The following is a 13,697-nucleotide window of genomic DNA, read 5'->3' on the forward strand; positions in this document are numbered from 1 at the left end:
AGTCCTCTGAAATGCGTGCAATAAAAACAAGCACATTGTCCCTGGGAAGTCAACATACCGTATTTGTATCAGCGTCAATGTAGCGTCTTGAAACAAGAAAAGAAAAATATATAAAAAAGAAAGGCACCATTCAAGAAGCAATAATTAGTGAATGATTAAAACATGACAGTAAGAAAATGAGTGTTAAAAAAAATAATGTCATCACTGACCCCGGTTGCAATTGTATCACCTTCTTCATTAACCTCTTTTGTGAATGTTTTTATTTCATGTTTAGCTGATTCTTTTGTGTCATGCTGCTTGGAGAAAATTTAAAATTTTGTCCATTTTGTTCGCATTAAACTGTCTTATCGGCCAACTCTGCCGTTTCGTAGAAAAAGGCGCAAGACAAAAACGATTAACAGTCTCATCATGTTTATTTATTTTTTTCCCCCAATGGAGATTCATTGGGTTTGCTTTTTTCTTATCATCTCAATAGATTAAAATATCACAGAAGACCTGATTTATGTAACTTAATTTTAATAAATGAGGTAGGAATGTTCCTTAAGGATAGATTTTCCCTTTGTTCACAATTGAACTGCTGATAAACTTATCTCTGGTATTATCATTTTTGGAGGTGCATCTTGTGCACCCTTGTTTTATTTACTGATAATGGAGTTGAGACTTTTGCAAAGTAAAAGTGAAGGTGCATCCCGGCTTTGTATTGCATTCAAATGGACATCAACCGAGACACTTTGTACAATGTGATGTACAAATCTTCGTCTTTTTTGGTTTGTTTTTCAAGTGTTCACTGGCTCAGACACTATTTTTTTTAACATAATGTGAAATAGGTTCATGCAAGTACATGTGAGCCTTCGAGTGATCGTGTGAATCCCTCCTCAACATGCTGCACGTTCAGAAAAAGGTGTGCCTCATGTACGTCGTCTGTTTTCTCATGAGATGAGTCTCGTTATTATAGAAGTTGTAGATATTGCAACATCCATGTGCCAAATCCAGCTGTCGACCGTTCTGAACCCATGTTTGTACCTTAGCTAACCTTATGTACAAGTCGGTAGGGAATCGTGTTTCTCTCTCCAGCAGTCCTTTGTAAACCGGTGCCATGAAATGGAAATACTCTGACTTGGAATAAACAGACTTTAAAACATATTCTTGTGGCTCGACTCCTTTTTTCACGATATTCAGTATCCAGTGATTTGAGTTTTTTTTTTTTTTTTTTTTTTAAATGGGATATATATATTTTAGACAAAAGTTTTTTTCAAGAATGTAGTCTTTTAATGGTGACTTGTAAAGATTTCTTATTTGCAAGAGAAAAAAAAATATTCATTGCACGATTTTCATTTTTTCAAAATATTTGTTAGTGGACTAATTTTTAATCACAAAAAAAACAAACTAAAACGACTATTGCATTGAGGCGTATATGGTATTTATGTTTAAAATGTTCAGAGCCATATTTTTATTATTACTAATTGACATTTTTAACAATGTTTAGAGGTTATGTGTTCATTTTCTAAAATCAATGTGTACATGTTCAGCTATTTCTTTCTAAGTTGTCTTAAAATAAAGTTGTTTAATTTGTATTAGGATATATGAGGGGGCTTCCTTTCATATTTTTCCACTTTAAGGTCCCATACTAATCAATCTTAGCTACATTTGCAAGTATAAGCCACTAAAATAGATTTTCATAATTTAAAAAAAAAATGTATATTTTCTCAGTTTTTCCCTCAGCACTAAAATGCTTTCCCTTTAGTGTGCGTTATTGAAATTATTGCTTCATGATGCAAACTTGACTCGGGAGAAATGTTATTACAAATTACGCTAATAAAGGTCCGACAGTTTTTTTCCATGATCTTTAATAAACATTTACAGGAACATTAAGTGTCAGTAACAAAAAATAGAACCCCAACAATGTACACTTTGAACATCATAAATTACAAACGGTAAAGTGTTGAGGCAGTGGCGCTATACGTGAGAAAATGACGGCTTGAGAAAAGATCGCTGGCTCTGCGGCGTGGGCACCGCCAAGAAGCCCGGCATCTTTCCTGACGACATGTCACCTGTCGCACCTCTGGCTCCTCGGCCGGCGGACTGAGAACCACCTCTGGAGGCCCACGATTTATTGTTGCTGTAGCCTCGGCTGATAGAGAAACAAAAACAATTTAAGGCAATGGAGTTGATTTGTGACTGATGAGGAGTTACAAAACGCACCCTCGAGAGTTGGAACCCGTGCCTCCGTATCCTTTTCTCTTTTTGTTGTACTTGAAGAAAGGCATTTTCTTCCTCTTCTGCCCCTGCGCGCTCTGGTTGCGGAAGTAGGCGGACGAGTCGTCATCCTCGCCGTCGTCCCCGTAGTCGACGGCCGAACGGCCGAGCGCTGTGTCAATCCAGCCATCTTCAGGGCCCTCGGCCTTTTGTTCCACTGCCATTGCATAATCAGAGCGTGCAATGCATTGTCAACACTTGATCAATAATGTGTAAAAATAACACCCTCAAGGTGGAGTAACCAATAGAATATATTTGTGAAAAAATATGAAATTTAACAAATTGTAACAGAAGGTAGTGTGGAGTTTTTTTTTTACCAGGATTCTCCCACTCGGAGTATTTCTGCAGCACCTGGATCACCTCAGCGCCATACTTCTCCAATTTATCCTCAGTCACACCGTCGATTTGCAGCAGGACTTCTGGGGCGGACGACAGCCTCTCTGTGGATGACGTACCAGTTACATAGAGTTAAAATTAAAATTTCCATCATTAACTTAAAAAATGTGATTCATTAGGAAATCTATGCAAGCAAGTAGTTTGAAATGTCTTAATATTACCAGATAACTTTTTCAGCGTGGCAGTGGAGAAGATGTTGTAATAGTGAATCCCAAAGGTTTTGCCCAGTTGCTTGCAGAGTTCTACCAGCTCCTTCAGGCACTCCTGAACCTTCTGGTCCCTCTGAGAGATGTTCTTGGCCACAGCAGCTTTGTTCTTCCGGACGGTTGAGGCGCTTTCCGTCTCATAGAAGTTGACCTGCAGTGAGATTGCAGCGTCAGGTTTTGGGTTTGTGTGTAATACTGCACGCTTATCGGGATGGCCAAGCCGGACATGTGACCTGCATGTGTCCTGACAGGAGGTTCAGAGCTTTTGGTCCTGCAGAGATATAAGAGACAGCTTGGCCACCGTTGGTGATGTAAAGGTCCTCCATCAGAATGTTGTCCAGGACCAGTTTCTTGAACAGGCGGTCGGCGTTATGCTTGGAATAAGATCCTCCCATTCCAAACATGCCTGTCTGGATCTTGGCGGCTTTAGAACCTGAGAGATGATATTTTTATTTGAGTTTTGTTGTTATTTTGAACCATTGCTATCTCGTGCAATTAAACGCACACGGGGGCCATGTTGGTGAGGTGCTTGTAGGACTATTTCATACCTACAAAGATGTCCACCAGCATGTTGAGCGTCAGGCGGCTTTGTTTCGCAGTCCGGCCAAATTTGGCTCCAACCTTCTCACAGTTCTCCTGCACAAACCTCACGATGTTCTTCACCTCTTCAGTGACATTCCTCATCTTGTATTCCTGGGTATACACACCAAGCAATCACCAAGAGGCTATGCTAAACAGATTTAACGACATTCAAAAATAAACTACAGATAGAATGATGTCTTTTTTTTCTGGGCCAATACCAATTATTAGTAGTCAAGGAAAATGTATATTTAGAGCTGATTTGCATTTTCAGTAAAAGGGAAAATATAGGCTTCAAAATAAAAAAAATAAATTTAAAAAAAGTCTTACGCCCAAAGTGAAAAATGTTTAGCAGTATATATATTGTGCTTTTAGGAAGAACAGACCCTGTTAATTAATAATATAAGAATACAAATAACCAGAAGGTCTTACGTTTGGCCTGCTGCAGTTGTCACAGGTGACGTCAGGATTTTCCTTACAGAAGCCCCTGTTGAAATTCATCTCTCCAAAGTACGCAAGCAGCTGAATCCTCCTGCAGTCCATCATGTTCTCACAGAACTGCACCATGCTCTGCAGGTTGTTGAAGTGAGTGGCCTTAGTGTTTCTGTCACCCTCTCGGTCCACTGTCATGAAGAAAAAAGTGCAACAGCGGTTTCAGAGCAGGGAACAACCGAGTATGAAACAAATGAATGTTGTTGACTTTACGTACTATTGATGATCCTCTTGATGCGGTGTACGTCGGTGTAGCTGTAGAAGAGAATGCAGTGAGAGACTTCCCCGTCCCTGCCGGCTCTTCCTGACTCTTGGTAGTAGCCCTCTACTGATTTAGGCAGACTGGCGTGGATCACGTAGCGCACGTCAGGCTTGTCGATGCCCATGCCGAAAGCAATAGTGGCACAAATGACCTGGTGGTGACGACGCACATTTATGACATTGTAAGGAAACGAGGTCTGTCGTTGATGAGAGAGAGGCGAGCTCACCTGGCAGCCGTCTTGGTTGATCCACTTGGACTGCACGTACTCTCTGTCGCCGTCACTCAGACCAGCGTGATAGGACAACGCAAACAGGCCGGCTCGCTGCAGGCGTTCGGCCATGTTGTCGCAGTCGTTTCGGGACAAACAGTACACGATGCCTGAATCACCTTACAAGACAGACGACGTAATTACAATAAAACCAGTGAGGTCCAACTTTGACATTGCAGCCGTACTACAGCGAGTACAGTGTAGTGCAGGTCACTACACTGCAGTTCATCTTTCACGCCTCTACGATATTGCATATTTTTTTAGTAATCATTTTTAAAGGGTTTTTAAGAGTACACAATCATGTGGGAAAAAAAAAGTTTTTTTTTTTCCTTTACTCAGACATGCTGGGAACTAGTCTCGAACGAGGAAAGAGTGAGAACACTAAGGAATGTTTTAAGAAGTAAAACTATGTTTTAATAAGTTCATGTTTTATGTTGTAAAATTAAAAGACAGATGAAAAACACGGTTTTATACGGTTTCTCTATATCGCGCATCTTCATCGATTGCAGGTGGGTCTGTAACATCCTACGCAATAATGTGAAGTATTTACGTGGGTAGTGCTTCTTGATCCAATCGAGGCAGTCCTCGTCGACCTTTTTGGGTTTCTTGGGCAGCACAGCGTATCTAAGGTTTGCTCGGTTAAAGCTCATGGTGAAGCTGGAAATGCAAAAAAATAAATAAAAAAATAGAATGAGATGCCAAAAGCACACCCACTCAATAGTGTAAAGTCAGAAAAACACTTACACTTGAGGGCGCGTCATGTTGAGCTGGTGCAAAACATCCGTCTGCACTCGGGGGGTGGCCGTGGCAGTGAGGGCCATCATGCGAACGTTAGGGAACTTCTGACGCAGTTCGCTCAGCCTCTTGTAATCTGGACGGAAATCGTGGCCCCACTGAAACATCAAAAGTCATTCAATAGTTAATGAGTCAGTTGGGGCGGGGGCTGAGGAGTCTTTTTGCGTGTGCTACTCACATGACTGACGCAGTGAGCCTCATCTATGACAAAGCGAGCCAGGAGGCCTCGCTCGTACAGATTCTGCAGGGCTGAGATCAGCCTGTTGCTGGCACTGACCTTGAGAACGGAGAGGGCACACGTGTCAAGTCAAAGTGGCAAACACACTTGTGCATCTAAATAATATACAGCAAAGGTCTCTCTTTTAGAACAGAACTGAGAATTGAATGATATTTGACTTTATTGAGATGGACCTGTACATAAACACATCACCTTTTCAGGTGTGACGTAGAGAAGTTTAATGATGGGCTCCTTCCTAGACAGCTGCATGTAGATCCTGCCTGCTTCGCCATCACGTTTATCACCAGAGAGGCTGGTAGCTGGGATCTAAAACACCAACGAGAACAACGGCACTCAGTCGATCACAGATGCCAGTGAAAGATCCCTTAAAACAAAACAAAACAAAAAATCCCCCAAGCGCAAAGTCAAACAAGCTAAGCATTGCATTTAACCCCTTCGTAACGTTAAGACACAAATGTATGCACTAAGTACACGGCCAACATACATCCAGAGAAGTGAGCTTCTGAACTTGATCCACAATGAGAGATTTGAGAGGCGAGATGACCACAGTGACTCCCGGAGACAAACAAGCAGGAAGCTGGTAGCACAAACTTTTACCACCACCTGCAAGCACACGCGACATCACCATTACAAGTGGACATCCGATGGCGTCCGACATCCATCCGGCATCATCATAATGCCGCGAGGACCAAACCTGTGGGCATGAGCACAAACTCGTCCTCGCCGAGGATGGCTGCATTAATGGCTTCAAGCTGGTTGAATCGGAACTGATGCAGACCAAAGCGCTTGTGGAAGATCTTCATCATTTCCTGCGAGTGGGAGAAGTTGAACCCTCGGAAACGGTCGTGTGCCGGGTTTCGGAATGTGGGTACTGCGATGGATTCATTTCAGAAAAAGACTGTCAACTTCATGCTGGTACAAATAAAATGTTTAAGGCATGTCTCTGAATAGCTGGTCTTTGAAAGCGCCTGTCCTAAACTCATCGAGAGGCGGGGTATAACCAACAACCTCAGAACTGTGAGGCAGACGTGCTCACCACAAATGGACAACATCTTTGGAATTTCTTCGCTTTTTACTATTTTTTTTTTGTCTGTTTTTTTTGGTTGCAGATGTTTAATCGAGGCAGTTCTCCAAGTGACTCACCAGGCGAGAAAATCTTTGCAGGCTTGGGTGAAGGCACAGGTGTTGCAGGTTTCTTCTCCCAAGAAGACTTGCTCATCCCACCTTCCTTCACGGCTGTTGGCGCAGTGATGGGGGTCTTCTGCGGCGCTGCAGAACTTTGCGGTTCGTCAAAGTAGTCAGGAATGTCGGAGTCGTTCAAGTCATCAATGTCAAAGTCGTCGAGGAAAAAGTCATCAGGGTCAATGTGGTCCGTTGCTGTGACGTCCGACTGTGGAGGGGATTTAATCTGCACTGAAGTCTCTGTTTTCTTCTTTGGCGAGAAGAAAAGCTCTTCGCAGTCCACATCAATGATGTCCTTCTTGGCACTGGAGATATTGTGAGGTGTTTTCGAGACACTGTGGCTTGATGGAGAATCACATATGCTCTGAATTTCCACAACTGGTTTGCAGCCATCGCGGCACCTTGAAGTTTTTTCTTTAATGAGGTTGTCAGAGTGACCAGAATCACAATCCACGGAGATGACAGAGGATCTCCTGATCTGAGACGTCTTCTTTGGAATAGGGGGGAAAAAGCTACTGGATGAATCAGAACAAGATACGTCTTTGATGCTGGGATCAAAAATCACAGTGCTGTCAGGCTGCTGAGTCCTCAGCAAGGCGGCACCACCGGTAATGAGAATCCTCTTCCTAGAGGGGAGAAGGAGGTGAAGCAGAGATGGAATGTCATAAAGAAAAGGGGAGCGAGTTGTACCCACCTCTGAGCCCTCTTCAGTAGAAGCTCATTTCCACATGATAGAGCGATGAGCTCGTGTTCAGGTACGGAATCAACCAGAGCACAAATAGACTCCATGATGCTATAGAGTTCATCATCTGTGGGGGGAAAACATACATAAGGGAATCTTACATGAGGACAAAAATTAACCAAAAGAATGATGTCATCTGACGAGACACTCACTTTTCTTGTCTGTTGAGTGCTCATCAGAGGCTTGATGAGGGATCACGTTAGAGTCTTTGGATTGCAAATTATTAGCACTGTTTTCAGCATAACATGGCTTGGATCTGTTAAAAAGAATAACAAATCAAATGCGGCATACTGCTGGCACGAGGGGAAAGGTGTGACAAGAATGTTTGTAAAATAAACGGGCGTTAAAATGTAAATGACAGCATTAAATAAAAAAAAATTATCTAATATTGTTGGTCGAGTAATTTATGGAAATGCATTTTAGCAATAGAACTAAGTACATTCTGCAGGTGCACCTAATGTTCACAGCAATGCAAACTGCACCATGAGAACTCCTTTAAAAGGGCATTCCGAAAATAATTGCGAGAGGAAAAAAAGGCTCACATGGACGACACGGGCGATTTGCTGTTATAACTCTCTGGAGATGGCGGTATGTAGTCAAGGTCATCCTCCGGCTCCAAGGTGACATCCAACTTGATTGACTTTGGGTGAACCAATTCTTTACCTACATCTAAGAGTAGACAAAAGAGGCACCATGTAGTCTCTATTTGTGCAAATGCAAAAATGAAACTGCAGTAAAAAGTGTGTTACCTGTAACGGACACGTCATTGTTGTCCTCTTCACTGTCACTAACAACAGACTTAAGATAAGCTGGGTGGCGTCTTCTTGGTGTGTTAATTGGAGAATCTTCTGGTTCACTCTCTGTTGATTCTCTGACTTCAATCCCATCCAGTGTCGGAACGTCATCTGTTTTTGCACAACTCTGCCCCCCTGTAGATTCTGTTTTCCCTTCAGCTGCAACTGGCCTGCAGTCAGTCTTGTTTGTGTCTTCATTCAGGGAGGAATTCTTTGTTTTGGTTGGTGTTTCAAAGTCATCCAGGTCATCCCAGTCGTCTAGCTGGAATCCAAGTGATGCATCCAAATTTATGGGAGTGCTGATGTTGGTACTCATTCCCGGTCTGTTAATTTTGGGTGTAGATGGACACACATTGCCAGAAGACTCCAGTGACGACGGACACTGAAAAGCAGGAACACTGTCCAGGCTGATGTCCGAGTTGCCACTTACAGAGAAGAAGTTGTTGATTTTAGACTTTTGAGAGGTCTTGGGCTTGTTAGAAAACGTCACAACAGGTTGAGTCACCAAACTGTTCTTAGGAACATTGACATTCCTGCTTGCCAAAACATTTGGGCTAGTTACCTTGCTCAAGGTTCCCGACAAATTCGTACCTGATTGGGACTTCTTTTTAAAAGAAAATGGCCTGAAATATCAACAGAAGAGAAATTAACATGTATTGCACATGGACCTTTGTGTCATAATTCAATAAAGAGGGTCATGGTTGAGCTCACGCCTACCACTGATGATTCTGGAAAGGCAGGCCATATATACACAAACAAACATCCACACTCAAGTTTACGTTACAATTTGCAGTCTGCAATTAACCAAACGCATGTTTTTGTAATGAGGGAGAAACACGGGGAAAAAAAGGACATGCCAGTGTTATTCTTACGAATCGATTATTACATCAAATACACTGAAACAAAATGACAGTTCAGTGCATTATTATTAGCATATATTACCAGACTCGTATGATAATGCCAGTAAGTGCGACAATTACTGTATATGAAACACTGCTTGAATGCACACATCTATGCTACATTAGCAAAGAGCACTGTAGTGTGCACAATATAAACATACAGCATATTGACGGTCATGCTTTCAAATTTCAGTCCAACGCAAACGTAACACGAAATTCATTACCTCTGACATCAGACTTTATGACCATGTTTGCTCATAGATAATTATTACTAATTAGCGCGATTAGTATGCGACATGGACGATTGTTTCCACTTACCCCGACTTAGGTTTGGCCAGAGACAGTTTGCTTTGGGCGCTGTTGCTGTGTCTCGCCAGTTGCTCACTCAAATTATTCTGAGGAAGACTTGACATTGTTGCTAAAGAGCAGTACCTTTAGTTAGCGGCTAGCTAGCTAGCGACCGAGCCAACGTAATCCACGCGAACTGCGCCGTTCATTCAAGACTTTGTCACGACGCCGAACGTTACAAATGGCCACAGGGTCAAGCCGAAACAGACCGTGGCGTGTTGCATAAAAAGTTACATTTGTAAAATAAAGGCAAGTGGAGTACTGTTAGTTGCTGGGTTTGTCAAAGCTCCAACACGGGTCAGACAAGGCGCCTAATCAACGCGACTACTCTATTCGTCGAGATGTTGCGCCGCAGAGGATTGTGGGGTATGAAGTTTATCGGACGTTACCAGACCCCTTTTCTGTTACGCGCCCTTTACAGCTGTGCTTCATGAAGGTTTTTTTGTTATTCACCCATGTTGGTATTTTAGTCTGAGTTGTAGGTGAACTGTATTACATATACTGAGAAGAATTTCTTATAATTTGCTCTTTTTGTGAGGGCTCTCAATACGACCCAGTGCAGGATTGTCCAATAGAACATAAATATAAACACAAATACAGCACTGTACATAAAATTCATATTGTCATCCATAGTTTGACTGTACAATGGACAAAATTTAACATTGGTTTGTTTCTATCAATAATGTTTGCCTGAGACTCTGTCAGACTTTTATGTTTTATGATTGTTATAAAATATAGATGAAACCCCCGAAAAAACCAGAACCATCCATCCATGTATTTTAAAAATCATCTACAAAAACACTTGAGACAAAATGCCCCTGAGACAAAATGAATTTATTAGCAAGATGTAAATTGGAAACATAATTGTTTGTTCAATGTCTTTGACTTTATATTATATTTTTAGATTTATTAAATTTTCTTACAAAACGGGGAATATTTCATTAAGATGTGGCAACATGATGGTTGAAAGATAATTTTCATACCACTGGGTATTGCTAACAGCAAAAATGTTTATTTGTTCATATATCTTATAAGAGTATTATGTGCATGTATAAGTGTCTACAGTAGAAGTATATAGTATTATTTTGTATGTGTTGCATGCCTGCCACGTGAGCTTCAAAAGTGTCCTGTACATACATAGTAGAAATACATACAAATATTCACAGAATAAGCACTACATTACTATAATTCCTGCTAACAGAAATGGTTATAGACAGGATTACAGTATAAATGCAAAACACTTGTTGGCTCCTACTCTAAAGTTATGGTTTTAAGACCACACTGTTGTAGCATTTTTGTATTGAAGCTTGCTATATGTATATATATATATATATATATTTTAAAGGATAACACCGTTCCACATTGAGAGATATGCAGGGCTTGCATGTACAAAATGTACAGCACGTGTCAGAGAAGTGAATTAACAACAAGGTACAAAATACTTTCTCATGTTTATATAAAGAGCAGGTCACTCTCGTAGACTACTACAAAAATAGTGCTTGAATGCTGCAGGCAGAGGTCATTCACTTACGTTTTTATCATATTGTTAATAAACAGCAATGCATATAACAGAGTGATATACTGTCACGTTCCACGATCACTGGAACAGCAAGATGGACAGATTGTCTTTTAATTACAGAGGAGCAACAACCTTTTTACTCTACACAAGTATCGCTGAACACTTACCATCTTTTTTTTTTTTGAAAAGTACTTCAAAAACAAACAAAATAAATGCATTTTTAATTTAAACAATCGTGTTATACTGAATGGGTGTACTCTTTACAATAAACAATCGAACTCAGAAGAGGTGTAACCTGTCTTTGTAAGAGCGATGACTCTGACATTATTGTGAAAAGTCAGGACAGGAGACCACGAAACAAATATATACAAACAAAAAGACAACAAAAAAGTTGGTAGCAATTTGAAAATATTGATGAGCATCGTTTTCCAACACCTTGCTATTTATCTGCAGTTCCTGCCACAGACCCAACCGTGATATTTATATATATATATATATATATATATATATATATATATACATATATATATGTATATATATAATTTAATATAGTATTATAAATGAGCAACTCAACATGGATATTAGTCAACAAGGTAACAGTCTGTCATCACTAGCTTTCTTCACCACCAAATTACAATTTTGTATGTGACCAAACCAGGCACAATAAGCATCTTGTTTCTTGAATGTGTCATTGTGATTTTTCTCCTGGATGCAGTCAGTATAAAAATAATCTATGGTGCAAAACATTTGGGAACATTTGTTGCAGAGCAGAAATGAAGAGACGGACCTCTTTCAGTTTTGGTTTAGGAAGCATCGAGATGGTTCGCTTACCACCGAATGTTGTTCCCACGTCTTCCTTTGCGTGCACACAATCTCTGTGCTCTTTGACCTGATTTGATGCGCTTTTTACAATGCTACATTGGTTGTGGACAAACTAATACTGTATCCATGGATAAAACCAAAGTAAAGAGGGCTGGCGAGTGTAAAGTCTACGCAAAGCAAAATAATGTCATAGGTCACATTGATTTGAACGAACCTCTGTTATTATGCTTCCAAAAAAAAGTTTTGTAATTAACGAAAAATTGAACATATCTTCTCTCATCAAATAAGCTTAAACATCTACTGTACAGAAGAGCAAATATCTTGTACAACAAGGCAAAAGTGGATGTGTATGTGAACTGATGTGTCATATTAACAGAGAAGAGAACGTAGAAGAAGAGGACGCCCCTTTGCCCCAATCAGTTGGACACTTTTGGCTCAATTCTGAGGGACGCTTCGTACATGCTTTCTTCATCCAGAACGCAGCTCCCGTCCAGTAGGTACTGGGCTACCTGTAGCACAAACCAAAAGTGGCCAACTTCAAGGAATTGCTCTATGCGGTATCTTATTTGCGCATATCTTCAGTACAGTAAATGTAAATAATCGGGCCAAAAATGGACAATTTTTGAATAATTGATACTGAGTGATTCCCAACCAGTGTGCCGTGGCAAATCTGCTCTGAGAGATCATCAGCTCTGCTGCGAAAAATCATAATATTTTAATTTCATTAGTTCAAAAATCATTTTCTAAAGAAGAAAATCTCTATTTTTGTCCAATTGTGCCAGTGTCATATAACCAGAACAACTAAATGTTCTTCCACTAGATGGCAGAAGGTAACTTACCAGTCAAAGCGCTTTTTGTGACATTTTGGTTTGGTGATGTGCTATGAATTTTTTTCTGATATTTGCGTTAGCCCAAATAAAGGTTGGGAAACACTGATGTTAATCATGACATTATTTGGCCACAATTTGATTTCAAATGAAATCTTTTTGTTGCAAATTTTAGGTGAGGTGGCGCCTCCATCTCAAATGTCAAAATGTGAACAGAAGATATTGTAGAGAACAGCTTAAATAGCAAATCCAATCGAACAAGAACATTTATTGGTCCTTGTTAGTGAACAGCAAGTTGCACAAAAAGTACAACATTATTGAACACTTTGACCTGTGCATTCACAGTTTTAGAGATAGTTGTTTTAAAAATGCCCCAAAGGGACATGTCGACCACCAAAAAGAAGTTGAAGAAATGGAAGAAGAAGCAGAAGAAGAAGTAACAGAAGATTAAGTAATCCTCATGTCATGTGTGCATGCAGCCACAACAAGGATGATAGCTAATGACAGCAGCAAAAGGCACAGGTGATTTGTACTCCCAGCGATTGATAGTATAAAAAAAAAAATACATCTCATGTCTGTGTATATTTGGTAAATCTCAAAAGATAACTTGACAACAACTTGTCTAACCTTGGGTTGAAGATCAAGCTTGTATGCCGTTTGCTGAAACTGTCGGATTTCTCTGATGATGTGTGAAATCTGAAAATGAGTAGAATCAAAATATTCATTAGTTAGTAAAAACCAATGCAAAAAGCAAGAAGACGTGAACAGCAGCGGGGCATCTCACCATCCTCATCTTGGAAAAGTTAACCAAATTGTCTTCGGTGTAGTTTGGCGTTCCCTCCTCGATGAAGGCCAGGTCTGTGAGGTACATGCCCAGATAGGGCACACATGGGGGATCACAGCTGGAGGGGAGAAAAAAAAAAACATCATGTCTTTGCAAAGACACTTTTTAAAAACATAAAAACGAGTCAATCAAAAGCCTGACTCACTTCTTCAGAGCCTCTCTCAGGTTTTTGAACCTCCCCTCCGAAGACACCAGCTTTTGCAGCTTGTCAATCAGCGCTTTTGTCTG

At 40.6% G+C, this 13,697-nt stretch overlaps 2 protein-coding genes across 4 annotated transcripts in view; both read right to left on the minus strand.

The window, feature by feature from the left end:
- Positions 1-1,831: 1,831 nt before the first annotated feature.
- Positions 1,832-9,808, minus strand: blm (BLM RecQ like helicase). Of its 3 annotated transcripts, XM_088299580.1 has the most exons (22): positions 9,428-9,808; positions 8,773-8,833; positions 8,166-8,682; positions 7,959-8,085; positions 7,569-7,672; positions 7,369-7,483; positions 6,636-7,300; positions 6,187-6,363; positions 5,977-6,095; positions 5,685-5,798; positions 5,433-5,531; positions 5,204-5,352; positions 5,010-5,116; positions 4,418-4,578; positions 4,147-4,342; positions 3,870-4,060; positions 3,407-3,551; positions 3,092-3,291; positions 2,814-3,009; positions 2,574-2,696; positions 2,203-2,413; positions 1,832-2,131 (listed from the first exon to the last, which is right to left on the minus strand). In XM_088299580.1, the coding sequence occupies exons 1-22, from the start codon at positions 9,520-9,522 to the stop codon at positions 1,957-1,959; spliced, it is 4,047 nt and encodes a 1,348-aa protein (XP_088155706.1). In that variant the 5' UTR covers positions 9,523-9,808; the 3' UTR covers positions 1,832-1,956. The 3 variants fall into 3 exon arrangements, with proteins under 3 accessions (XP_088155706.1, XP_088155704.1, XP_088155707.1); XM_088299578.1 differs by having other exon boundaries at positions 8,166-8,833; XM_088299581.1 differs by lacking the exon at positions 9,428-9,808 and having other exon boundaries at positions 8,166-8,635; positions 8,773-8,829.
- Positions 9,809-10,270: 462 nt separating this feature from the next.
- The window catches only part of LOC148335166 (ras-specific guanine nucleotide-releasing factor 1), a 28,814-nt gene continuing 25,387 nt past the window's right edge, over positions 10,271-13,697 (minus strand). Inside the window, exons 24-27 of the mRNA XM_088298445.1 lie at positions 13,615-13,694; positions 13,410-13,527; positions 13,253-13,321; positions 10,271-12,307 (exon numbers count right to left, since the gene is read on the minus strand). Of these exons, the coding sequence (XP_088154571.1) occupies positions 12,215-12,307; positions 13,253-13,321; positions 13,410-13,527; positions 13,615-13,694 (360 nt within the window). The 3' untranslated portion in view covers positions 10,271-12,214. The remainder of the gene's footprint in view (positions 12,308-13,252; positions 13,322-13,409; positions 13,528-13,614; positions 13,695-13,697) is intronic.

The sequence above is a fragment of the Idiotropiscis lumnitzeri genome, chromosome 6 (genome assembly GCF_059441095.1).
Source record: "Idiotropiscis lumnitzeri isolate Australia: NSW breed Sydney's pygmy pipehorse chromosome 6, RoL_Ilum_1.0, whole genome shotgun sequence".
NCBI classification, from domain to species: domain Eukaryota; kingdom Metazoa; phylum Chordata; class Actinopteri; order Syngnathiformes; family Syngnathidae; genus Idiotropiscis; species Idiotropiscis lumnitzeri.